Below are 26,820 nucleotides of genomic sequence, written 5' to 3' on the forward strand. Positions count from 1 at the left end.
ACTGGGGAGTGGCGTTGCCTCCCCGACAAGATTGCTTTGTGCAGGAGGGAGTGAGTTACCAGCAGTGAGCCCCACCACACCCGTGCCCCCCAGGACTCCAGCTGGCCTCAGCTCTGTCCCTTCGGGTGCTGTGTGGCCCTGACTGCATCCCTCTCCCACTCTGGGCCTGGATTTCCCTTCTAGAATGGTTGAAAGTTTGAGAATCCTGTTGGCAGGCTGACTGGGCACTGGCAGCGGAGCCCTTGGCAGTCACAAAGCATGGGGTTCCCAGGGACTTTCTCCTCGGTGAGGTCAGAGGAGACCATGATTGACACCCATCCTCCCCTTCCTTCCCCCCACTCCTCCCCCCTAGCATCCAGTCAGGAGACACTTGCTGGGCACTGCCACACATCAGACTGGGCGCCAGTCCCCTGGGAGGGACAGAGACATAAAAACATCCCCCTGAAGTGCCACTGGTTCCCTCCCCTTCTTAGACCGCCAGCACCTGGTGGAGTTCGGGGCTCTAGATCCCCTGGACATCCAGAAACCAGGTGTGTTGGGGGCGGGGGTTAGAAGACAGGTTGGCTTGAACCAGAGGGCCCCCATTTCTGCCCTCCCCCCAGGGTGCCACCGTGTCCCTCTCGGAGACAGTGCAGAAATGGCGCGAATATCGCCACCAGTGCCAGCGCTTCCTGATGGAGGCCCCACCCCCAGCCACAGGTGAGTCCAGGTGCCCCCCCACCCCCACCCCCCGTGCCTCCGGTGGGCATCCTTCACCTCTGGGCTGCCACATCTGCCCTGTGCTTTGGGTGTTGTCTTGTTGATGTCTATGCCCCTTGTCCCGGCTTGGGCCCCTCAGGCCTTTGCATTCTGTGTCCTCAGCACTTCCCAGCCTGCGCAGGGACGGTAGGCCCACCGGCATATTTATAACAATGAATGTTTGGGGGGGACAGGGGTTAGGAGACCAATAGGCCTGGGTTCAAATCCTGACCCTGCAATCACAACGCAGCAACCTTAGGACGGTGAGAACAGTCATGTGAGCTACCATTCCCCCCTCAAATGCAATGTATAAGAATAGTCCTGTGGAGACTGTTTATTGAGCACTTCCTATGCTCCGTCCTCTCCATGCCATGCACTGTGTGAGCCCACAAAGCCCCGTGGGCCCGGGGTCACCCCCATCTTACACATGAGGGAAGACAGACATTAAGCAGCTTGCTCCAAGTGCCGCTGCTGAGTGGCCAGGTCTGCTTGCCTGGCAAACAGTAGGTGCTCAGTGGAGTTCGCAGAGCGCGGGGTCCTGCCCCCACCAGCCCCGTGGTGGGGAAGTGCCTCGGACAGGCCGGGACTCAGGACTGTTCTCTCTGCACCCAGACCTGTTCTGCAACCGGACCTTTGATGACTATGCCTGCTGGCCAGACGGGCCACCCGGCTCCTTCGTGAATGTCAGCTGCCCCTGGTACCTGCCCTGGGCCAACAGCGGTGAGTCCCCTCCCCTGGTGTGGACCACCCTCCGGGGTCCAGGAGACTGGGGTGCAGTTGGGGTGGGGTGCATGCTGCTTCCTCTCCACTGGGACACAGACTTCCTCACCCCAGAAGGTCTTTAGGCCTCCTCCCGGGTAGCCTGCCTGCCTTTCCTTGGGGTGACGGGCAGTGGGGGACATTGGGCGTAACTGGGCCTGAGGCTGTGCTGGTAGGTGGGGTGGGGGAAGTGTGGGGTCTGACTTAAGGAGAAATGTGGGCCCCTCATCCAGTAGTTAGGAAAGGAGCCAGGTGGGAACAGTGCTGGGGTTTCACAGAGGGACAATACCTAGAGGTGCCATTGCTCTGATGTATGTATGCATGTACGTATGCATGCATGTGTGTGTGCTGGGTGTTGGTAGGTGCCCTGTACCTGGTGGTGGCCTGTAGCCATCTCCTAACTCTTCAGGGCTTTGCCAGGCAGATGGACCCAGTGGGAGTAGTGGTGAGGGCATTGGGGAGCTGTCCCTAAGGCCTCCCAGCTCACTCCTGCCTGCAGGAGACACCCTGCATGGAGAAAGTGAGGGGTCACTGGAGTACAGAGACCTACAGAGGCTGCATGGGGGTCTCTGACTGGAGGGGTAGTTAATGCACCCCCACCCTACCCATCTATCTCAGGTGTCAGGGAGGTTAACGAAGACACGCACCCTGCCTCCAGGAGCTCAGTCCCAATCAGGGGAGAAAAGACACTCTCTCATAACAGTGATTATAGTCAGGGCTGATAGTTATTGAGTACCTGCTATGTGCCAAGTATTGCCTGAAAGCAGGGTGCTCATTTAATCTTTACTACTACCCCCTGGTTATGCTTCTTGTAAAGATGAGGAAACTGAGGCCCCAGAAAGTTTAAGCTACTTGCTCCAAAGGATGTGGTAAACGGCAGAGCCAGGATTTGAACCCAGCCTGTGATCTTACTAGTAACCACTGTGCCCGAGGGGACCTGAGACCCAGCAGAAACCAGCCCAGAAGCAAGAGTGAAAATGAGGCCCTGCCAGCGGCCTTCCTGGAGGAGGCGCCCTTTAGCTGAACATCAGCTCACCTGGCAGGGCCAGGCATGAGCCTCGCCTCAGCACTCAGGACTGAGGTCATATGAAGCCGCAGCCGGAGTCCTACAGCTGCTCCCCTTCTCCACCCCCGGGACACCACCTCCCTGAGGTGCACAGGGCGAGCCTGGCTACAACAGGGCCCTTCACATAGCACCTTGTGGCCTGTTGTAAGCACTTTACACACCTAAACTCACGTAATCCTCACAACAACTCTATGAGGCCAGTACTCTGATTGTCTTCCCATTTGACAGAGGCACAAACCGAGGCACAGAGATGCTGAGTGACTTTCCCAAGCTCACACAGCTAGTAAATAGAAGACCCAGGACTCAGTCAGGAGTCTGGCTTAATTGCTATCCCAGCTTCCCTGAGTGTGTGAGCATGAGCATGTGTGTGTGTGTGTGTGTGTGTGTGTGTGTGTGTGTGTATGCACACGCGTGGGTGTGCACATGTGTATTCCTGGGCATGAAGACAGGTGAGTGGCTGGGGCGTCTGCTGGCTGGGCACAGCTTGAGGGAGAGCAGTGAGCTGCCTGCCCTCTTTCCAGAGATGGAAAGCTGAGTCTTACAATCCAGTGGTTGTGCTGGCTGCTGTTCTGAGCGGCCGTGTGAGCTGGGGGAATCCTTAGACCTCCCTGTGCCTCAGCTGGCTCACCTGGGACATGGGATGGAGCCAGGTGATGGGGGTGTTGGGAGGATTGCAGGTTCTTGAAAAACGGCTGCTGTTAGTTTTTTTCTCACCCTATTTACCTCCCCCACCTCCCGGAATACCTCCCCGTCCCCTGCCTCCCAGAGGTTTGGGAGGCTGTGTATCGGCCAGCGTGGGCTGCTCCCTAGACCCCCCGGAGCCAGGCGCCGGACAGGGCCCATCACTCAGCACAAGCTGTCCCCCGCTCCCCCGCTGCCGCTGGCTCCATCCATCACCTTTAATTTTATTTGAGCAGGAAATGGGTCCTGGTGGTGCCCGTTTATGAGTGAACACAGTTTTATTGCTTTCTACACGAAGATAACGGCACAGCCCAGGCCCCTGCCAGCCCCCGCCCCCCCTGACTCCCGCACTAATTCATGCCCCTTTTTGACACTCAGACTCACCCACGCTGCCTCCCCTGCCCCTCTCCCTGAGGTAGGGATCCCGAGAGACACCCACCCGGCTCCCGCAGCAGAATTGCTGCCTCTGGCCTTTCCTGGCAGCCCCCTGGGCAGGGGCTGGCACCGGGGGCTTCCCTCACCCCCACTCAGGGCATGTGGGAGCAGGAAGGGGGCAGTTTGGGATCTTTCTTGGCTGATCAAGGGAGTGGCCAGTGAGTACGGGGTGGGGTGGGCAGAAGGAAGGGTTGTCTCAGGCGGGATCCTGGCAGAACACACACTCAACTGGGATGTGGAAGAGTTTAGTGGGGGGTCACTTACAGAGGCTGGGCAGAGCTGGGGCCGGCAGGTACATAAAGCACCACGGACTACAGCTGAGGGAAGCTTAGCACCCCTGGACCCGAGTGGGGCAGGAACGGGGCTCTGGGGCCCCCATGACAGCTGGAGGTTGTGGTGACAGAGAGGTCAGCCTGAAGCCACCGCCTGACCCTCCAAATCAAGGCAGGAAGGGAGCCAGGGAGGAAACCCCCAGCCTCTCCCCCTCCCGCCCTCCTACCTTCTGCCGACACGTCCCCTGGTCAAACCCAGTGGAGGTCAGAGAGCCCAGGTGATGCTGTCCACAGGGGCCAGCCTCCGGGGGGGCAGAGCAAACTGAGGAATGAATGACCAGAGAGGGAACTACATTCAGAACAGCTAGTTCTGTGTCAGGAGCTGGGGCGGCCAGCGAGAGTCCCGCTGAGGGCTGTGTGAGTGTGTGAGTGTGTGCACTGGGCAGTAGGGGTGACCCCTCACCACGGGGCTGAAGAGGGCAGCTCAGCAGCCGGGAAGTGTGCTGAGGGAGGTCAGAGCCACCTCTTCTGCCCACGTGTGGCTTCCAGAGAGAGGTGACATCGGGCCTGGATGAACAGGCAGAGGAAGAAGGGGAAGGAGGGCCGCTTACCCACACACAGCGATCTGCTTATTACCCATCATCTGGTCTCATTAGCTGTAGCCCCTCCCGATCTCTACCTGCTTGTTGGCTCAGTTCTAATTACACGGGAGTCATAAAATGCATTTAAAGTGGCCTATCCCTCAGGTCTGGAAGCTCTGACAGGTGCCTCCCTTGAGTAGCAGCAGGGGCGTTCCCGTGGCAGGCCGGGTTGCCAAGGGGAGACGGGAACGAACTTGGCTTTGGAGGGGTTCTGGCTGCGGAGGTGTCCTGAGCCCCAGCCCCAGCCTCAGTGAAGGGGTGCTCTTTGGAGAAAGTGGGTGGGGGGCGCAGCAGCAGGGTCCCACGGGGACCATGTGTTGAGGGCTTCCTGTGCACTAGGCCCTTCACAGGCTTCATCTCCTAATCCTCACCCCGCAGACCCGGGCGGGGCAGTCATTATGGTCCTCCTGACAAATGAGGAAACTAGGCCCAGGAGGTCTGTTCCCGGTCCCGTGGCCGGTGGAGGCAGAACTGGGACCTGAACTTGAGTCTGTGCAGTTCAGAACCTGCCCTCCTCTTCCCAGGCCGTGACTGATGCTCCACCCTCACCTCACCCCACGCGGATGCCTTTGGCCCGAGCCCCGCCTCTGACCTGCGTGCCAGCACTTTGGGGAGGGCCTGTGACCCCCCCCTCGGGGACCTCAGCTGGGCCTGTGGTCTGTGAGAGGGGCCAGGCGTCCTGCTGGCACTGCCGTTGCCAGAGCAGAGCTAATGGATTCATGAGCGGCTCTCCGCGGCCCCGCGTGCCGCAGCCACGTGGAAGGGCGGCTGTGAGCTTGATTACAGACACCGCTGCAGTTTCCGGGAGGGGAAGTGTTTAATTGGGGGTTTTATTTCCAACACCAGGGTCTGACTTAATGAAATATCCCTGGGCCTCCTGGCACGCGGCCGGCTGCCTCCTGGTGTTGACAGACCAGAGCCAAGCCCCTGGCTGATTTACCAGCAGCTCCCGGGCCAGATAAAGCTGGGCTGATAAGCAGGGCTGGGCCTGGACCCGCTGCACCCCCGGCCGAGATGGGCATCTGGGGACCACGGCCCAGCCAGGAGCCAGCCCTGGGTTTTAATATTTGCTGCTGCTGAAGGATAATGGACAGCCACCCTCACACAGACTGTCTCAGGGACGCGGTGATCCCTGACGCTCTGCCAGTAGCACCACATCTGTGCTCACACCCCCTCCCCATCCTCCCATCCTCCCCGCTGGCCCTGAGCAGAGGGTGTGGCCGGCCTGGGGTCCCGCTGGCAGGAGGGCCTGCTGGGAGGACCCTGGATGTCGGCGATCGGCCTCGGGAAGGGCAGAGGAGAAACGGCACGTGGCCGTGGTTGACTCCTGGCAGTGCGTGTGGCTGTTAACTCTTGGCTTTGGAGGCAGAGAGCTGGGGTCTGAGTCCCGCCCCTGCTGTGCCCTGGCTGGCTGGTCTGGGGCAGGTAGCTTGGCCTCTTAGAGACGCCGTCTCTCCGCCCGCCAAATAGGATGAACTGTGTCAGGTGGTTGTGACGCTCAGAGGTGTCGGGCTCACAGCAGGTGCTTGAGACAGGTTCTGTGAGTGCGCAGCCTGCAGAGTGGGTGTGCAAAGGGGCGTGATGGGCGGGCTCCAGCAACCGTGCAGTGCCAGGCCCTGAGCCCGCGGTGGCGAGTAGGTATCGCGGGGTCAGGCTCCCTCGGGCTGAGTGCTGGGTAACTGGGCGATTTGATGATGTGTGCCCCAGGCCGTGTCCTCTCCCTTCCCCAGCCCCTCTGCTTCCCTCTTTCTCACTCCCCTCCACCGCCCCCCCGCCCCACACACACACACGGGCTGCCAGAGAAGGCTCTGGCATCAACCCCACTAGCCATGAGTTGAGAGCCCAGATCCTGGCACTGCTCTGGGCTTATCTACCACTGGTTTGGCCAGAAAAGGAATGGACCCCCTAGTGAAGGGTTTCAGGCATCCACCCAGCAGACAGCAGATGCATTCGGGGCCTGAGACAGGCTCCCCGCTCCTCTGCCCCTGTCTTGCCTGGTTCTGCATCAGGGGTGCTGGGACAGGCTCTGCCGCTGCCAGAATTCCCACCGTTAGGCTTCAGGCTTTCTGGGTGAAGCCTCTTAAAATGCAGGGCCTTCTGGGAGCGATGCTGCAAGCTGATGTGCCTCACTATGCCAGATGCTGTCCCGGAGAGGGACCTGGTGCAGGGTTTGCTTGTGGCAGGGGGCAGGGGAAGGAGAGCCAGCAGGGAGGCTGCCCGGGGTGCCCGGGGGCCAGCTAGGGAGGACAGGGCCTGACGGACAGCCTGCAGGTGCCTGATAGGGCGGGGAGACGCTGTCCTAGGCCCTGCACTGAAGGTCTGCACTCACAGGGTGGGCGGGGGGAGGGTGTGCACTGGGGGACAGCCCTGGCCTAGGCCCCAGCAGGGAGGCTGGCCACGCCCGCAGACATGGCCTTTATTCCACCTCCACCAGGAAGCCTGCCGCCCTGCCACCCGGAGCCTAGGCGCTCCCCCTCACGCGGCTCTGCCTCCCATGGCTGGGGAAGCAGGGCTTTAACATCTTTAGGATTTTAACATCTTTTAAAATTTGTCCTGGCTCCAGCTTCTCTCCTGGGTCCCCCTGTGCCACCCCTCCCCTCCCCCACCTCATTTTGTCCCACTTCCTGCCCTGGGGTCAGACTCATTCTCATGAAGCAAACCTGTGGCCACAGGCCCCGCATGTCCCCGGGGAGGTGGGCAGTGTAGCGTGGCCGGCGGACGGACTTGGGGACCTGATGCCTGGATGTGAATGAATGGCACCGCTTGCCTGGGCCTGCGCGCGATCCCCCTTGGTTTGCATTTGTGCTCTTCCTTCCTGACCACAGTTTTGGCTTTTTTCCTGTGAGTCTTATTAAAGCCAGGAAATGTGCTTTCTTCCTGCTTCAATGGGGCTCCCTGGGGACAGGGCCATGTCTCCCCTCAGATGGGGGCTCCCTGAGGACAGGGCCATGTCTCCCCTCAGATGGGGGCTCCCTGAGGACAGGGCCGTGTCCCCCCTCAGACTGGGGCTCCCTAAGGACAGGGCTGTGTCTCTCGCTTCCTCTCAGCCCCTCCCTGCCCACTGGTTTCCAGGCCTGCTCTGCCCACAGAGTGTTGGGGGGAGGTGGGCACTGAGCCTTCAGATCAGAAGCCACAGCAGGTGGCTGTGGGCTGCCAGGGCCCCGGGGGTCACAGCAGACCTGGGAGCAGTGTGACTGAGGCGGAGACAGGGGCCTGGCAGTGGCTGGAGTCCTCTCCTCGCAGGCAAGGCTTCCTCCACCACCCTGCTGCTCAGCCAGGAGGAGGGGCTGAGGGCAGCGGCGGCCCCGCCTTCGTGACCGCCTCTCCTGTCCTTGGGCCAGGTGGGCACCTGGCAGGGCAGGGGGCCAAGTGTGGGGGCGTCTGCGTGTGGGTGGGTGTGAGGCGTTACTCACTCCCAGAGGCCCATCCTGGGGGTGTGGGCAGCCCCGGGGGCCAGAGGACGAGAGGCCGTGGCCTCGGCCGTGGCTCAGCCCCGTGTCCCCGCCCAGTGCTGCAGGGCCACGTGTACCGCTTCTGCACGGCCGACGGCCTGTGGCTGCACCAGGACAACTCCAGCCTGCCCTGGCGGGACCTGTCGGAGTGCGAGGAGTCCAAGCGCGGGGACAGGGTGAGTTGAAGATGGGGGCTCCCAGCCAGTGAGGGGTAGCAGGTCCCCGTCGCTGGAGCAGGGCCCTGGGCCCTCAGGGTGTGGGGGGCTGGGCCGTGGTCCTCTCCTCCATCGCTCCGGGCGGGAGCTTTGCACACCATGCTTCCTGGGCAGAGGTGGTGCGTGTTCACCTCTGGCCTTGGACCAGGGTCCTGGGATCTGGAGACCATCTCCCTGGGTTATTCTCTTTCTCCGTTCTGGGGGCCCCAGGGTCCCATGGGAAGGAGAGGTGTGGGAGGGAACGTCCTGGGGCACCGCAGGCCCACGCGTCCCTGTGTGCACACAGAGCTCCCCGGAGGACCAGCTCCTGTCCCTCTACATCGTCTACACGGTGGGCTACGCGCTGTCCTTCTCTGCCCTGGTCATCGCCTCCGCCATCCTCCTGGGCTTCAGGTGAGAGGCCGGGCCCAGGGCACTGCCGTGTCCTAACTCCCTCTGCGTCCCCAGATGGAGGCGGGGGCACCAAACCAGAACCACAGGCAGCAGGTTCTTCTCCTAAGCGGTGGTTCTCAACCTTCTGGCCCTTTAAATGCAATTCCTCATGCTGTGACCCAGCCATCAAATTATTTTCGTTGCTACTTCATAACTGTAATGTTGCTGCTGTTACGAATCGTCATGTAAACATCTGATATGGGGTGGGGGCCACAACATGAGTAACAAAGAAACAGAATTTCCAGAGGATGAGGCCCAGAAATCAGGATTTTAAAAAGATTCCCAGGTGATTCTAATGTGCAGCCAAGGTTGAGAACCACTGCTCTAGACTCTCACCGCTTTTGTAAGTATCTGTAAAAATATACAGCCATAAGATTGCCTGCTTTTGACGACATGCTGGACATATATTCTCCCGCAATGTTATTTTTGGCCTGACAATGTTTTTGTGAGATTCACTTACGTTGAAACAGGTACTTCGTTCCTTTTAACTGTCGCATTGTGTGGTGTGGCACAGTTCATTTACGGCTTGTCCTTTTAGTGGGCATTTGAAGCTTTCCTCTCCTGGATTATACACCTGCTACAGTGAACGCTCTTACCCATGACCCCTTGTGCCTTTCTCGGAGGGCACATACCTCCGAGCGCAGTCGCCTGATCTGAATAGCGCGTGCTTTTGCAAATTGATCAGGTGTGGTGAAGTCGCTTCCAAAGTGATCGCACCGGTTTGCCTTCTCACCGGTAATAAATGAGAGTTCCCTTCCCTTAATGCCCTCGCCGCTGTTTCGTATTCTCAGGCTTAATTGTTGCTAATCTAAAGTGTCTGAAATATCTCATTATGATTTTAATGTGCATATCTCTGATTCCCAGAGAGAGCCGTGTTCTTTATGTTTGATTCTGTGAATTGCTTGCTCGTAGAATCGCTTACTTTTTATTGGTTTATTTGGCTTTTTCGTTTTTATCTTAGGCATTCATTACATATTCTGGATACCAATGCAGGAAATGTCTTCTCTTAGTCTGTGGTTTATTACTTTTTTTTCCCCACTCACTCTGGTGCCTTTTATGCACAGAAGACGTCAATTTTAATGGAATGAAATATATTAATTTTCTGTTTTTATTGATAAAATTTATCAATAGATAACAAATAATTTTGTCACTTGATTTACAATGTATCGTTTTTTTCCAAAGACCAAATTTCATTATGGTCTTGTTTGAGAAATCTTTCTTTATCTCCTGGGGTCATGGGTTTTGCTCATTCCTTATGGTTCTTTGATGTGCCTGGAATTTGCTTTTGTCTCTGGTGGAAATAAAGATGAATTTTCCTTTCCCATGTATACATATAGTTAATTGTCTCAGGACCACTTACTGCCAGTCATCCTCCCCCCTCGGTTGCAATGCCTACGCGGCCAGGCAGCAAGGGCCACCGGTGTCTGGGTTGGTTTCTGTCATGTTTGTTGGTCTCTCCATTTGTCCTTTTGCAATACCGTGGTGCCTTAGCTACTATATATTCATTAAAAATCTCTGTTCACTTGTAGCAAGGGCCCCTACTTTGTGGTCTGAACTAATCTCAGCCCTCGCCTCTTCTTTAGAAGTTTTTAAATTTCATTTTTAAAAACCAACACCGTGGGAATTTCTGTGATAGCCATATTGACATTATCAATTAATACGGCGAGAATTGACGTCTTTAAGAGAGTGAGTCTCTCTGTGAATGTGGTATGGCTTCAGTTAATTTCAATTTTCTTTAATGATTTTAGCAAGTTTTATTCCTCCTAGCAATCTTGCCCATGTTATGTTAGACTTATTTCTAGCTAGTCAATTAAAAATATTATAAATGAATTTTTAAATTTTACTTTTTAATTGTCTCCGATGTACATGAACATACATATCACCTTGCTGAGCTCTCTTATTAGTTCTAATCATTTATGTGTCAAGTGTCTTGGATTTTTTATGAAGATAACCTGTCATCTATAAATAATAACAATTTTGTTCCTTTATTCTCAAATCTATTTTTTTTAAAATATATTTTATTGATTTTTTACAGAGAGGAAGGGAGAGAGATAGAGAGTTAGAAACATCGATGGGAGAGAAACATCGATCAGCCGCCTCCTGCACATCTCCCACTGGGGATGTGCCTGCAGCCCAGGTACATGCCCTTGACCGGAATCGAACCTGGGACCCCTCAGTCCGCAGGCCGATGCTCTATCCACTGAGCCAAACTGGTTTCGGCACTCAAATCTATTTTTTTTTTTAAATCCTCACCCGAGTATATAGTTTTGCTGGTTTTAGAGAGAGAGGAAGGGAGAGAGAGAAACATTGATTGGTTGCCTGCAGGGATCAAACCTGAAACCCGGGTATGTGCCCTGGCTTGGAATCCAACCCATGACCCTTCAGTGCATGGGATGAGCCACGCCAACCAAGGCTTTCCCAGTTCTTGCACACTTTTCCCTTTTCTTATTATAGTGTCTAGGGTCTGTCGTACAAGGTTGAATAGATGTGATGATAGCTTCTTATGTCTAGATGACCCTTATTTTTTTCTGATTTTAAAGGGAACACTTCTAAAGTTTCTCAGTTAAGAATGATGTCTGCTCCTGGTTTGGGTAGATAGCCCTTATTGTGTTAAGAAATGCCCTCGTATTTCCAGTTTGTAACATGTTTTTACATGAAAGGATATTGAAATTGTATCCAATACTTTGGGAATCCTTACCACGTGCCCTGTATGGCAGGAGCGAAGTCCCCACTGGCGGAAGTGGTCCTCGAACCTTCACCGCTTGGGCCACACATGACTTTGCAAACAAGAAGATGCCACAGACAGAGGACAGAATGGGGGTGGGCGGGGGTGCAGTGACCACGCAACCGGAGGCTTATGGAGAGGCTGGACTTGAACTAAACAAAAGGGTTGTCAAGGTTGTGGGGAGACGGGCATGCTCAGAGGGAGGACAGGAGCAGCCCAGAGCCAGAACGTGCCCCGTGCCCTGGGTGTGCTAGCCTGAGAGCCGGGGGTTGCGGCCGTCTTGCCAGAGGCCCTGCTTTCTCTCGCAGACACCTGCACTGCACCCGGAACTACATCCACCTGAACCTGTTCGCCTCCTTCATCCTCCGAGCACTGTCCGTCTTCGTCAAGGACGCGGCCCTCAAGTGGATGTACAGCACGGCTGCCCAGCAGCACGAGTGGGACGGGCTCCTCTCCTACCAGGTGCGTGGTGTGTCCGGGAAGGGCCTGGGGAGGGACAGGCCATCGGTGGAGGCTGGTGTCCCCCATCCCACCCAGGCCTGGCACAGAGAAAGGCCAGAGCTGCCCAGGCCAGGTCCTCAGGGAACCCCCCCCGCCCCCCATATGATGGGAGAGGCAGTCCATCATGGGTCCCCCCCACCCCCCCGCCAAGGAGACACGGCCCCTGCCCTTAGGGAGTTCTCAGTCTGACACGAGGGAGGGGTCACGAGAGGCAGGGGCCAGAGCTGTTGTCCCCCGGGACCCTCCCTCTGCCCCCAGGACTCCCTGAGCTGCCGCCTGGTGTTCCTGCTCATGCAGTACTGCGTGGCGGCCAACTACTACTGGCTCCTGGTGGAGGGCGCGTACCTGTACACGCTGCTGGCCCTCTCCGCCTTCTCTGAGCAGCGCATCTTCAGGCTCTACCTGAGCATAGGCTGGGGTAAGGCACCGCCAGCCATCACACCCCCACCCCCACCTGTGGCACGAGGGGGGGGGGGTGCGGGGGCTCAGCCGCTTCCACTCCTGCCTCCAGGCTCCTCCGTGAAGCCGCCTTGGTGCTCGGAGCACACTGCTGGGCTGGGGCAGGGCCCCTGGGTGACTCTCTCCTGGGAACAGGGCTTGCTGCCCATGGGTTAGGGTTGCCCTCCCTCCTTTTCACAACCCTCCCCCTTAATGGAAGCCAAATCCACCACGCACGCCACAGCCCTGCACTGTCCTCAAATACCCCCGCCCCTAAGGCCTGCCGGGACGGAGCCCACACCCGCCAGCCCTGGGCAGCGAGGCCGGGAGGGAGAGGGAGAGCCTGGGCCTCAGTGGGGGTCACTGGGTGGGCAGAGGGCTGTGGCTCTGTCACAGAGGAGGCCGGGGGTCGCGGAAGCCAGCTGAGGACGGTGGACCGCGGATGCGCCTGGAGCCCAGCCGGAAATGTTCTGGCCAAAAAAGTTTGCCGAGAACCACTGTGTCTTTTTTTTTTGCTGGAACATTTCTGGTTGTGCTTCTGCCTCTCGCCATGTGGGATCCCGATGAGAAAGGGGTGGGTGGGGCAGGGGCTGGGACCCCAGCAGCAGCAGCCCCCAGCCCCCACTCGCCACCGAAAGACAGATGCAGCAGAATACTCCGGGGGCCCACCGGCGCCACGGGGATGCAGCGGAGGCCCTGCCGCCTGGCCTCCTGGGCCTGCGGGTCCCTGCCCCCTGCCCCCTGCCCCCTGCCTCCTGCCCCCTGCCCCCTGCCCCCTGCCTCCTGCCCCCTGCCTCCTGCCCCCTGCCCCCTGCCCCCTGCCTCCTGCCCCCTGCCCCCTGCCTCCTGCCCCCTTCCCCCTGCCCCCTGCCCCCTGCCCCCTGCCCGCACCACAGGGCCCCCCTCCACCAGAGCTGCATCCATCCATCCACTCCTCCCTCCCTTCACTCGCCCACTTCAAGCTGCTCTGACCGCTGCTGTCCCAGGGACTTCCACTCAGTCACGGCCATTCTCCTTCTCGAAGGCCCGTCCATGCTGGCTCCTGCCCCTGGGCCTTTGCAAGGCTGCCCGGTCCAGTCCACCCCTCAGGGGGCCACGCAGGTTGGCTGGCCACCCTGGCTCTGTGCTCTCTCACACTCCCCTGCTTCCTGCTGGTGTTCCTCAGCCACTCGGCTCCATGTAGCCCAGCGAAGAAGAGTGCCTCTAAGGGGGCAATAGTGGGGCCAGTGTATTGAGGGCACTGAGGTGCAGATGGGGCAGAGCCTCATGGGCAGGGCCAGCCCTGGAACAGCCGCCTGAGCCCCAGGCTCTGAGCCCCCCTGTCCTGTCCTGCCCGGCACTGTATCTCCTCCAGTCCCCTCTGCCCCGTGCAATATGCTCAGGCCTCTGCACAGGTGGGCCCCTGGGCCTGGACCCTGCGCTCAGCTCCCTGCTCCCGCCTCCCACTCCTCCAAGGCTCAGCCCCTCCCTGCTGAGCCGTCTGCCCTCCAAGGCCTCTCTATCCCACTAGGGCAGTCAGGCGCGGGCAGCTGGAGAGCCTGTGGAGAGCTAGGGTGGGCCAGTGCGGAGAGCGCTGTCCTCAGGGAGGGGGTGGTGATGTCCATTCTGGGAAATAGCATCAGCACTGGGAGTGCCCGTCACCATGGCGACCTGCGGACAGGAACAATCAAAGGGACGCTGTGGTGTGTGCAGAGGAGGGGGTGAGTGGGGGAGGGTGGGTGGGGACACATCGTGCCCTGAGGTCTCGAGTGGGAAATGGGGGAAGGGTGCCAGTCTTTCCACCACCTCACTCCCCAGCTCAGGGCCCAGGGTCTGAGGGGCATAAGGGCCGGACCTGGGGTACCCCCCTCCCCAATCAGAGCATCCTCTTCTTGAGGAATTGAGATACGGAGAGACAGAGAGAGACAGAGGGACAAAGGCAGAAGGTCAGAGAGAGTCACAGAGAGCCAAGCGCCCCGCTGTGATGCCAGGAGGCCTGGCCCTGTTGGCAGGCTTGGGAAACAGCAAGCAGCTACTTGTGTGAGCAGAAGAATTAACGTGGGGACTCCAGCACAGCGGGGGGGGGGGGGGGTCCCAGAAGGCATGCCATGGGCGGCCAGGCACCCCTAACCCCCAACCCCCAGGAGGCTGAGCAGGAGGAAGACAAGTTGGACAAGGGCCCCATTACTTCTTGGAGCTGGTTCTGTTCTTAATTCAAGCTTTCTCTGCAGTCTGTCTTGTTGATTTTCTAAATGGGAGAGAGATGAAGCCAGCAGGGAGTGTGTAATGTTTGCACGCGGCAGAGCTGTGCCTGTTTTTAAAAAGGCTTTGTTAGGAGATGCTGATGAATGAATGAAGCCCTGTGTCTGGTATCATGAGTGAACCCCAGCCCTGGAGTGGGGTCTCTGAGAAAAAGAACAGCAGGTGGCCGGGGTGCCCCAGAAGGGCTCTTGGAGTTGACATGTACTTGCCTGGAGAGCTTCCCTTCTCTGAACGCTGTACTGACTCCCTCACCATCCATCCATCCATCCATCCATCCATCCATCCTCTTCCCTCTGAGCATCTTCTGTGCTGGAGCCTTTGGGGGCATCTGTGCCTTGTCCTGTCTCATGAAAGCCTGTTATTACAGCATCATGATGCTGAGAAGTCTATTGTGTTCAAATAAATGGCCAAGAGGAAGCTATCCGAGGAAGCTGTGGGCTTCTCTGCTTCCCCCATGCCTGTCCGCAGCTCCACACACGGCAGCTCCACTCACAGCAGCTCCATGCACAGCAGCTGCAGACATGCGAGCCACTCGGCAGCTTCTGTTGAGTGGACAGCACATGATGAGGACCTGGATGATGGTGGCAGGAAAGGCTGTGAAGTGCATCCTGCCCTGGAAGCGTGCTCCTGGGGGAGACCCCCCAAAGTCACACATGCATACACACGGCCCCCCCACACATACACAGCTGTGTCCACACAGCTTACTATGCACCCTGTTGCCTGTCTCAGACACCCACATCTCCAGCCCCGAGAGGGGAGCCCATCGAGGCAGACACAGAGGGGGCTAGTGCAGAAGCCACTGAGGGGACTGGCAAGAGCGTGGGGTTGCAGTCCCCCCTGAGCCTCCCGAGCCGATCCTTCTCCATCTGTCGCGTGAGAATGGACAGTCTGTAAGTCAGCACACACATACCGAGCTCCCGGTGAGCTGAGCGCAGGCTCTGGAAATGAGAGAGGCTCTAGCTGGAAACCAGCTGCATTCATTGCCATTCGCTGCAGACAAATGACCCCACAGCTTGGCTGCTTGAAACAATTGTTACCTTGAAGTTTCTGTGGCCGGGAATCTGGTTCACCGTAGCTGGCCTCTGGCTGAGGGGCTCTGACAGATGCCATCCGGCTGTCAGTCAGGGCAGCTGTCATCTCAAGGCTGAGCTGGGATCGGAGAATCCACTGCCAAGCTCACGCGTGAGGCGGAGGGCAGGAAGCGGAGGACCTTGCTGGGTGCTGGGTGGAGGCTGCGTTCCCTGCCGCAGGGGCCTCTGCCTTGGCTAAGTGTCCTCGTGGCATGGCAACAGGTGACCTCATTGAGCGAGAAAGCCCAAGACAAGCCTTTTCTAACCTTCCACGGCTGTTTTATAACCTGATCTACGAAGTGTCGCGCCATCACTTCTGCTGTGCATCCTGTCACCCAGACAGCCCTGGTACAAGGCGGACTACGCCAGGGTGTGGATGCCAGGAGGTGGGGACCTCTGGGGCCCTGATGGAGCTGCCACCACCGTCAAGTCTGAGTAGAAAGCGCTGTTGCCATCCTCGTGGCTGTGGGACACTGTGCAGTTAGTTGGGCTGCCAGCACCAAGGTCCTGTTCCCACCCCAGGCCCTCCCCAGCGCCTTGCAGGTGTGCGTGGTCAGGGAACAGGTGTCTGCCGGGGCGTCCGGTGCCTGAAGAAATGGACTGAGATGGGCGTGTGGGCTGAGGCCGTGGGGGAAGCGCAGCAGAGGTTTGGCCTGTTCCCACCTCATGCAGCATGTGGTCCCCGCCCCATGGCCCTCTCTGTGAGGAAGGCTGAGGAGTCGGGGTGGGGGTGGGGGTGGGGGGGCGTGGCTCCACCGCCTGTTCTCCATGCACCCAGACCAGCCTCCGTCCACACCTTCTGGGAAGTGTGGTTTGGGCCAGGCTCAGAGAGGGGCTGCAGGAGGGGGAGGCCAGGAAGGAGAGGCTGCCGGGTGGGCGTGCGGTGGCCCCAGCCTGCCAGCCCCTCTCCCCTCTCTCTCTCCCTCTGCTCTCAGGTGTTCCCTTGCTGTTTGTCATCCCCTGGGGCATTGTCAAGTACCTCTATGAGGACGAGGGGTGAGTGCCCTGCTCCTCGGGGTGAGTGTGCTGACGTCCCTGTCCCCAAACCCTGTGTGGTCCTTGGCCCCTGCGGCTGGGACCTGTTGGGAGGATAAACTGAGGGACCAGAGCTGAATTTACGACTAGTTCTCTCCTGCCCTGTCCACCCTCCTTGGGATTGTATGAAGACGAATGGTGCGGGGCCTGTGGGGAGTGTGGTGCCCCTTCCAGGTTCTTCGGTGAGAGCCGAATGAATTGTTGCTTTGTGTTTGGCTAGGTACACACATGCCTGTGTTCATGGGCTCACGTATCTCTTGTGTGTTTGTTGCTGTGTGTGTGTGTGTGTGTGGCGGGAAGGCCTTTGTGTGGGTCTGTAGAGTGGCTGTTGGGTAGCTCCCGGTGGCAGTGCCTGTGTGGCTCTGTGTGTGTCCCTTTGATGCCCACATGTACTTCTGTGCCCTGTGCCTGCACTGTTCTGGGGTCTGGGCTCCATTGGGTGCCTGTGTGTGTCTCCCCTCTCCAGCTGCTGGACCAGGAACTCAAACATGAATTACTGGCTCATTATCCGGCTGCCCATTCTCTTCGCCATTGGGGTGAGTGGCGGTGTGGGGGTGGCCTGGGGGGTGCTGGGGAGGACAGGGGAAATGTGTCGTGACAAGGCCTCCGGCCACCCTCCCATCTGCCCTGCAGGTGAACTTCCTCATCTTTGTCCGGGTCATCTGCATCGTGGTGTCCAAGCTGAAAGCCAACCTCATGTGCAAGACGGACATCAAGTGCAGGTGCGTGGCTGCCGGCTCTGCCGGGCACCCTCAGCCCTCCTTCCCGCAGAGACGGATCCTGGGTGCCCAGCTTAAGCTGCAGGACCTTCTCCCACCTGGGACCCACGCCTTGCCGTCCTCCCTGTATCTGGGCAGCTCCTGGGCTCTGGGGGGTTTGGCCGCTACCTTCCTCCCTCCTAGCAGCCTGTCCCAGGGTATTGGGGTGGGAGTGTGACAGACCCAGATGCCAGGCCTCGATGGGGGTTTGGGGCACAGAAAGGGAGAAGAGTTCATGGGAGAGGCCCAGAATGACATCTCCACCCGCCCCCCCCACCCAGACTTGCCAAGTCCACATTGACGCTCATCCCCCTGCTGGGCACCCATGAGGTCATCTTTGCGTTCGTGATGGACGAGCATGCCCGGGGGACCCTGCGCTTCATCAAGCTGCTCACAGAGCTCTCCTTCACCTCCTTTCAGGTGAGCATGGCTGGGGCCCTTCCCTGCGACGTCCTAGAGTGAGGGTGGGGCACAGCCAGCTGGCAGCAGGCAGCAGGCAGCGAGGCCTGGAGGAAAGTGGTCCTTGCCCAGGCTATGTGGTTGGAGCCGAGCCTGAGCTGGAATCCCCAGGTGCCCCGATGCCCAGGCCAGTCTTTTCTATAAGCACATTGACATGAAGCCTTTCCAGATGTAGCCGTGGGCACCCAGCCACGAATTGGTCTTCTCCACCAGTATTAGCAGATGCTGCTTCGGGGGTGCGAGTGTCAGTGGGGGCGTAGGAACATAAGAAACTGGTCACAGCCTCTCAGGAAGTTCATGCGATGGCCACCAGCATGCGGGCCTGTGTGTGCACTTGCACACATACTCACATGCACACACTCACACATGCATGCACACACAGAGAGACACACACGCACACATAGTCACAGTCACATGCAGACACACGTGTAGACATATATGCACACAGAGACATGTAGACACATGCACATATGTGCATGCATACTCACATGCACACAGAGACACACATGCGCATGTGCACTCACATACTCACATACACACACTCACAGGTGCATGCACACACAGACACACACATGTACTCACACACAGTCGCACGAAAACACACATGCACACACAGAAATGCACACATGAGCACACATACTCACACACACAGATCCGAGTTCTGGAGCACGTGTCTCTTGAGTGAACATGGGGCTGGGCCGGGGAAATCCGCACGGTCAGAGGTCCCTCCTTTCTGGGGCCCATTGTCCTCTAAGGGAGATGGAAGGGCTCCTGGAGCACCTGGGCAAGAGGACTTCTTGTCCCTGCAGAAAAGAGAGGAGAGGAGTCCCCCAGCTCTGGGCTTCCCAGTCTGAGCAGGGAAGGCTGTGGCTGGAGGCCCATGGAGCTGGGGACCAGGGCCATCTGCAGGATGCTGGCCTCCCTCCCCCCCCCCCCGTCTCCCCCTTCTCCTGCCTTCTCCCACCTCCTCCCTGCTGACACACCTCTCGTTTCCAGGGGCTGATGGTGGCTATCTTGTACTGCTTTGTCAACAACGAGGTAAGGCCTGAGGAGGGGTGTGGGCACCCTGCTAGGTTGCCACCCTGGGTGTTCTGGAGCTGTTCAGTGGGGACCCCCACAGTCTTCCAGCTCAGACCCCTACTTAGCAAACCCAGTTTTCTGTGTGTGGGTCTCTCTCTCTCTCCCTCCCTCCCCCCCCTTCTCTCTCTCTCTCTCTCTCTCTCTCACACACACACACACACACACACACACACACACGCACACACACACACGTGCAGGCATACCTAACCATCTGTGAGTTTGGGGATGACCCAGCCTCACAGTAAGGGAGTCCTGAGTGAACAGGTGGTGAGACTGTTATGAGGTGACTCAACAGACGTGTCCACGCCCAGATTTGGGGCTTTAATAATCACTGTCTCAGTTCATTGTCACAGCCTCTTCTCCCCAAAATCCCTGCTAAAATTCGGGTTTGACGTCCCCATGTTCCACACCTGAGAAGACTGAAGGTCAGAGACTAAGAAACATGCCGGGTTTGGCCCAGAAAGAGCGGCAGGGCCAGGACTCCAGTGAGTTCTGCCTGGAAAAAAGCCAGCTGCCCTTCTTGTAGGCAGGCCAGAGCCCGGGTCACATGGGAGCTCCCCCGTGGCCTTCTGGCTGCTGGGCTGGGAGGAGGGGTTCTAGCTGACCCACACCCTCTCCTGGAGACCCCATGGGACCACAGCCTCTGGGATGGCCGGCTCCTGGGAAGAGGGGCTGTCTGTGTCTGTGGGTCTCTGGGGGAGGCTGCTTGCTCCAAAGTACCCAGCTTTGTGCTAGAGCTGGAACACCTCCAAGCCATCGAAGTGGAGATCACAAATCTCACAGCTCCCCCCGCCCCTGCCCCAACACACACACACACACACACACACACACACACACACACACACATCTTCCAGGGGAAAAAACAAATAAGAGTCCCACAGGCAGCACAGGGCCGCCTGGGGAAGTTTCCACAAGAGGCCTGACCCCCAGCAGGGAAGAGAAGGTAGGCACCCCTCCCCACAGTCTGAGGGGAGACTGAGGCCTCTGGTAACTGCATCCAGGTCACTCCAGGTGAGGGTTTGCCTCAATGGGCCGGAGCTCAGGTGACCCAGGGACACTGTTCGTCAAAGACCCAGCTCTCCATGTGGTTTCTGTGTCACTGAGTCCGGGATCGGAGCTCGGAGGTCTGCATGTTCATGCAAATTGTACTTTTGCTCTGGGCGTGGGGCACAAGGGGAGCAGCGGTGGGGACCTTGGAGTTTCAGGGATCTATGAGATGCCCAAAGAAGCAGTGTGATGCAGCAGGAAGGATGAAGGATGTGGGCAATGGCATCAGATTTCTGCTCTGGTCCAGGCCCCATCACTTAGTGAGCTGTGTGACACTGGGTGAGTGACAGGCCCACCCTGAACCTCCATTTCCTCGTCTACAAAAAGGAGGAAATAATGCTCACAGGGCGTGGACTTGGATCTCTAAAAGGGAGGGAGACACCTCCGGAGCGCTTGCTGTGTATAAGGTGCTCAGGGGTTTCACTGAATCCAATTCTGCGTAGCAGATGTTACCCCCATGTTACAGATGAGAAAATTTAGTCTGCGCCAAGTGGAATGAATCGCCCCCATTCGGTGGCTAGAAGGTGGTACAGCTCGCAGGCTGTGGGAGGGAGCCTACGCATGCGTCAGAGCTGCTGGGACTGGGGAGGTGGAGGCAGCCCCAGGCACAGGGTGGCCCATAACCAGGTCCTTGCCCATCATCAGGGCAGGTCTCAGAGGGCTGGCCAGCCTCGCGGGGTGGGCCAGGAAAGGAGGGAAGGCCGATGTAGGGGGCACTCAGAGGGTTGGCATTCCCTGCAGGGATGGCACGGCCAGAGGGGTGGTGTGCCACCTGGCCCACAGCTCTGCTGCTTTACCTTCTGGGGGACGGGCAGGGTGGCGGGTATCCCCTCCCACGTGTGCTCGGCAGGGGGGCAGAGGCCTGTGAGGAGAGAATGGGGCTCCTTGCTGCCACTTCTCACTCAATCCCCCAGTTCCATTTCCCACTTATCCCTCCCCTTCCCCCAGAGCCCTACCGGCAGCACACGCTCACCCCGCACACCTGCACGCACCTGTGCAATGGCTCCCCACCACCTGGACCCTGTCTCAGTCACTTCTCCTGACTCCAGCCCTTTAAGCCCAGTCACCCTGTCACCTCCCTCCTCGCCGGCCTCCCCAGCCCGGCTCAGCGGTGAAGAGGGAGGGATGGGCACATACCCCCGCTCTGCTCTTGGCAAATAACTTGACCCCTGATCACCAGATCCCTGCTGACCTCTCCCGGGGGCTCTCCCAGACTCCTGCCTTGGGGTCCAGGAAGCCCCACCCAGTGCACCTTTACACCCTCATGGAGACGCCTCGGGCCCTGTAGCTCCCGGCATGAGGACACACCTGTCACCATCACTGGGCCACAAAGGCACCCGTGGCTCCTGGGCCGAGGCCTGTCCTCCAGGCCCAGGGTTGCCATGGCAATGCCAGGTGCTTGTGACCCAAAGAGAGAAGATGGCCCAGGCATTGGTCCTGCGTGGCTGCCCGGCACCTGCGGCCGATGGCCGGGGAGCAGGCCCAGGGAGGGGTGGCCTGGGTGGACTTGTGCCAGCTCCTGTTCTCTGACTCCGGAGCCTGCGTGCTGGTCCCGTTCTGACACTGCCTGGCTGTGTGGCCGGCAATCGCCTTGCCTCTCTCCCCAAGTGCAGATGGCGGTGAATGAGCTTTACCAGTTCACCCCCAACCCCAGAGCCTGGCTCGGTGCCCGGCCAGAGAGGCTGTGGGAGGCAGGGATGGGGGTGAACTTAGCGGTGCAGCACTGGAACAGGTCCACACTTGCATCGGTATCCTTGTGGCTCCATCTTAATAACCCGGTAACAAGGAGCCCAACGTCAGGTGCTTAGTCATTATTCATTCATTCGGCTCCTTAAAGAAACACTTATTGAGTACCGACTGTATGCCGGACACTGTGTCAGGTTCGGGACAAGTGAGGTGAGGAAGGTGTGGTGCTGGCCCTCCCACCTGATTTGGGGGCGGCGCGGGCAGAAACAAGTATGGCAGAGAGAGTCAGGGGAGGCAGGGGCGGCGGGTAGGAGACTGGCTTTGGAGTCAGCCCTGATCAGTTCAAATCCTGGCTGAGACCCAGAGAAATATTTTTTAAATAGATTTTTTATTGATTTCAGAGAGGAAGGGAGAGGGAGAGAGAGATAGAAACATTAATGAGAGAGAATCATTGATCGGCTGCCTCCTGCAACCCCGGGCATGTGCCCTAACGGGACTCTAACTGTGACCTCCTGGCTCCACCACTGAGCCAGGCCAGCCAGGCCCAGAGAAATACTTAAATACCATGCACCTCAGGGCCCTCTGCCAGGAGCTGTTCACAGGGTTGCTGTGAAATTTAACTAAAATAATCCATGGAAAATGCTGCATGTAGTAGCAATAACCGATGCTGTGTAATGAGAGGGGCCGCAGCGGAGGTTCGGGAAAAGTGCCGCGGCTGATGGGCACAGAGGCACGGTGCCGGCACACTGGGGAGCCCTGGTCCTATCCGGTTTCCTGCTGGGGTCCAAGAGACCCCTTCAGTCCCCGGGGTGGCTACCCATGGATGTGCATCAGTTTACCATCTCTCCCCTCATACCCCCAGTTAATGGCTGCTGCACAGAGGCCACCATTGTCTCAGATGTCCCCGTCTCAGCTGTGAGCACACACTCTACACACACTCTGCTGGGCAGGGAGCTGGCGCGTGGCGGGGCTACACGTGTCCACTCCCCCTTCCTCAGCACCCGGGCCTGGGCTCCATGGCGTGGCCTGGGGCACCTGGCCCGTCCTGGCAGGCAGGCCCTTGGCACCCCCTCTCCACTCAGTGCAGAAGACATTCTTTTAAGGGGTGGCGAGCGGTGTTGATGGGCTCAGCTGGGTAGATGTCGGCCCTGCAGCAGCAGGAGAAGAGGGGTGTTTGTGCAGGGGCGGATGGGGCATTGGTAGCGAGCTGCTTCCTCTGGATGCTGGCAGCTGGCCATCCAGGTGGCAGGGGCCGGAAAGGGAGGAATCAGGCTCCGAACATTCCGGTGTGGGGAGGCCTGGGTGCCAGGGTGGGGCACAGGAGAAGTTCTGGGAAGCACCTATGGGAACGTCCCCAGAGGAGCCCTCCAGGCGCCCTGGGCTGGATGTGCAGGTCCCAGCAGCCCCCGGGGGACCTGAATCACTAGGGCGTGGCCACGAGCCCATGATGACTCGGGGATCTACAGTGTCAGTTGGAGTTGATCTCTGTGCCCAACAACGGGGTCCCCAAGCACTAAGCCTCTTGAGAAGGCTTTTCCCAAGGGAGCCGGAGCCCAACACAGCAGAGGTCCTGGTTGACTGACCTCATCTGGCCGCACCCCTGGGGTCAGGTCGGGACTGGTTCCTGGATGGGATTAGTTCAAGCACAGGCAGAGAAGCCCTCGTCCACGGCCCCCTCCTCACTGCTGCTCCCTCCCCGTGAAGCCCGGGGCGTTTAGAAGGGCTGGGGCGGGCACCGTGAGGCGGGGGGGGGGGGGGGGGGGGGGGCATGCTTCCCTCTCCTCTGTCATCCAAGCTGAAGAGTTAGATTCTCTCTCCTTCTTGTCTCCCCACCTTCCTCCCTCCCATTCTCTTCGGCTAAGTGATCCCGAGATGGATTGTAAAGGCGAGTCAGAGTTTAGAGATGGAAGGGACCGACTAAGCCATCAAGCCCATCTCCCTCCTGAGTTCAGGCGGAAAATAGGAGACAACAATAAACAGTTTTATTGGGATATTAATTTAGGCGCCCGAAGGCCTTGACTTGTGTCTCTTAATGCAATGCAGTGGATGCTTCCCTTCCTGCTAATGCAATAACGGCCATCCTGTGGGCAGTCGGTTTGCATGATGGCTTTTGTCCCCCTCCTTTTCCCACGGAAGGTCCAGCTGGAGTTCCGGAAGAGGTGGGAGCGCTGGCGGCTCGAGCGCCTGCACATGCAGAGGGACAGCAGCATGAAGCCCCTGCAGTGTCCCACCAGCAGCCTGAGCAGCGGGGGCACCGTGGGGAGCAGCGTGTACTCCGCCACCTGCCAGGCCTCCTGCAGCTAAGCCTGCGGCACCCGCCCTCCCAGGTGGGGGAGACCCTCCCGGGCGGGGCCGGCGAAGGGAGGGACAACTGCTCTCAAACAACCCCCCCTCCCCCTGCTGCCCCTTCCCCAACCCATCAGACAGGCAAATGGGCAATGCCTCCGGGACGCGGACACATTTTCTCTGAGGAGAAGCAGCTGCTAATTTGATCACTGTGGCGGGAAGAGAGGAAAAGCTATTGCTGCTAAAATGAGGATCTCTTCCCGTTAAGCCACAGGCCCCTGGGGTTCCCCCAGACAGCAGCAAATCAGCCCCAGACTCAAACTTGAGGTCAATGGCTTATTAGTGGGACTGCGGCTGTCGGAGGAGGTGGCCCTGAGAGAGGCGGACGTAACCTCGGCTAGACGAGAGCTGGGTAATGCAGCCACCGCCGCCTCGGGGTGGGGGCCCCAGCCCATCGGCCTCCTCGGTCAGGGACGATGTGCACGTGTCCGGGTCACTGGTTCCCCTCAGCTGCCCCTCAGCTTTCCACCAGCTTCTCTTTGCAGAGTTTGTTGGGGCTGCGACCAGCAGCTGTTTCTAGAAATGGCTGCGGGTCACGTTGAGAAGATGCCTGCGGGTTTCTTCGCTGCCGCCCGCTTCTCCTGGGCGACTCTCTGAGTTGCTTTGGTGCCGGCCCCTGCTCCCCGCTCCTGAGGAGCCCGGCCCTGTGCATGAGTCTCTTCTGGAGACGCTCAGGAGCCCTCTGGGTTCCCCTAGGAGCTCCAACAACATCCACGTCAGGGACTTCGATTACCCGCCGCTGACGGAGACCCAGGGGCCGAGAGGGTGCACACACCACCCTGTGGAAACGCTCTGACTTCTGACCAGATTCCGTGTCTTGCATGCGAGTTTGGGTGCCTCCTCTAACTTTAGGAAATGGGACCTCTTGTGGGACAACTGCCAAGCCCCACTGTTCCCATGGAGACAGGCTTCCCCTGCTCTGGGTTTCCTCCCTCTGAAACCCCCGCACTGGGGAGCTTGTATAGACTCCATCCACTTTTCTTCATTGCTGTGAATAGCCTATGTGCAAATGTGCCATTCTGGTCTCTCCCACCTGATGAAAACAAGAACTAAACGGTGGTGGTGGTGGTGATGTTGTTGGGGTTGTGGGGGTGGGGGGGGAGGTTGTCACTGATTGGACTCCTCCACACTCAGAGCCGATGAATGTTTGCCCTGCCTCCGGTCTCATCCCATAAGTCATGCGCAGCAGTAACCTATTACTCCTGCTGCAGCCACGATGAGAAAGCAGACACGTAGCAGCACCGTAGATTCCCAGAAGAAGGGGAGCCAGCCACCCTGGGAGGCTGGTGACGGCGTGGACGGGTGCCAAGGAACTTTCCAGCAGGACAGACCTCTCTGGAGTCCCGACCTCCTGGGAGAGCTGAGGGAGAGGCTTCCGATGAACGGCTGTATGAGCCCATCTCTCCTTTTCTGGTTTAAGTGTGTGTGGGGGCCCCTCCCCCAAAACCTTGCACCAGACACATTCTCACCAGAGGCATGTGACATGCAGGGAAAATAATAATGGGACATAAAACACGCCAAGCAGAAAATGTCTTATACCTCAGCTTCAGCAAAGTATTGTGTCTATGTTAATAGGGAACCTGGGCCTCGGGCTAAAGAAGAACTGTGCGTACTGCCTCCTCGATGGTGGGGACAGGGGCAGGCCCGCCTCCCCGGAGTCAGGGCAGCCTTCCTGGCCGGCGGGCACCACCCATTGGCTCTCTTTCTGGAGTGGGGACGGGTGATGAGCACTGGGGTGTTGATGGGGGCACAGCTCTGGTGCAAGCATTTTGGTTTTCGAAGATTTTGAGACTATTGATACACTGCACAGCAACAAGAGACACTTTGGTATTTTCTGCAAGAAATAAGTTGTTGAGGGGAGACAGTGCTTAGTCAGGGGGCACCTGGGAAGCTCAGGCAGTTTGGGAAGCACAGTTCTTTTCCCGGCTGGTACTGGCGATTCCTGATTTCAGAAGGCTCGTCACGCCCCCGTATCCCAAGCCTTTTAACACCGAGGGGCTTTTTCCTTCTTGGATACTTACCAGATACTGAACTGAAGAAAATATTTTCTTTGCGCCAAGACCCACACTATTAATATTCATTTGAACAGCGGGGCACTCCTTCCAAAGCTGTTCCCAAACTGTCCTAAATGAAAAACAGTTCTAACAGACCTGGGACCATCGATGCAATGGACTCCGGAATCCACCAGCTGTTTGCATGCCTGATGCTCTGGGTCTGGAGCTTGCTGAGAACACCCTTGCCTGCCTCTGTGCTGAGGGAATTACTGCTGACCAGCAGGGTGAGGGCGCTGGGAGGTGAGCAGCCCTCAAGGTCTGGATTCAGCACTCTGGCCAGCTCCCTGGACTTGTGAGGGGCTTCAATCCTGTCAGCCTGTCCTTGCCATTTCAATCTCTGGAGCAGCTAAATCACAGAACTGAAACAAACCACATGTTGCAACGTTTCCTTCCCTTTCAAAGGCCTTTACAGGTTGTGGCATGATTTTCGATTACTTCAATGCAGTTCTTGCTGAGCACCACCCCGGTGGAGTTCTCCGGGACTCAAGAGCAGCAAAGACCTTGGAGAGCCCTCCTGCCTGAGCTGCAGTGAGGAGGGAGGCTGGCAGAGCTGACCTGCCCAAAGTCACAGTGCTAGATGGTGGCTGAGCTGGGCCAGGACCCCGGCCAGCTCCTGCCTCTCGACCAGTGAGGCCTCTAGCAAGGATAGGTGAAAAACATAAATGGCTACACAGATGCTCTCAGTAAAA

At 58.3% G+C, this 26,820-nt stretch overlaps 1 protein-coding gene across 1 annotated transcript in view; it reads left to right on the forward strand.

Moving 5' to 3' along the window:
• Window positions 1-26,487, forward strand: part of GLP1R (glucagon like peptide 1 receptor) — a gene marked incomplete at its 5' end in the record, with an annotated part of 33,462 nt that extends 6,975 nt beyond the window's left edge. Inside the window, 12 exons of the mRNA XM_081093609.1 lie at window positions 603-699; window positions 1,351-1,458; window positions 8,102-8,220; window positions 8,546-8,652; window positions 11,725-11,878; window positions 12,176-12,335; window positions 16,602-16,662; window positions 17,168-17,237; window positions 17,335-17,423; window positions 17,741-17,879; window positions 18,915-18,956; window positions 23,868-26,487. Coding sequence (XP_080949735.1) covers window positions 603-699; window positions 1,351-1,458; window positions 8,102-8,220; window positions 8,546-8,652; window positions 11,725-11,878; window positions 12,176-12,335; window positions 16,602-16,662; window positions 17,168-17,237; window positions 17,335-17,423; window positions 17,741-17,879; window positions 18,915-18,956; window positions 23,868-24,035 — 1,314 coding nt within the window. The 3' untranslated portion in view covers window positions 24,036-26,487. The remainder of the gene's footprint in view (window positions 1-602; window positions 700-1,350; window positions 1,459-8,101; window positions 8,221-8,545; window positions 8,653-11,724; window positions 11,879-12,175; window positions 12,336-16,601; window positions 16,663-17,167; window positions 17,238-17,334; window positions 17,424-17,740; window positions 17,880-18,914; window positions 18,957-23,867) is intronic.
• Window positions 26,488-26,820: the final 333 nt, after the last annotated feature.

Source organism: Myotis nattereri, assembly GCF_964212035.1.
Source record: "Myotis nattereri genome assembly, chromosome: 6".
NCBI classification, from domain to species: domain Eukaryota; kingdom Metazoa; phylum Chordata; class Mammalia; order Chiroptera; family Vespertilionidae; genus Myotis; species Myotis nattereri.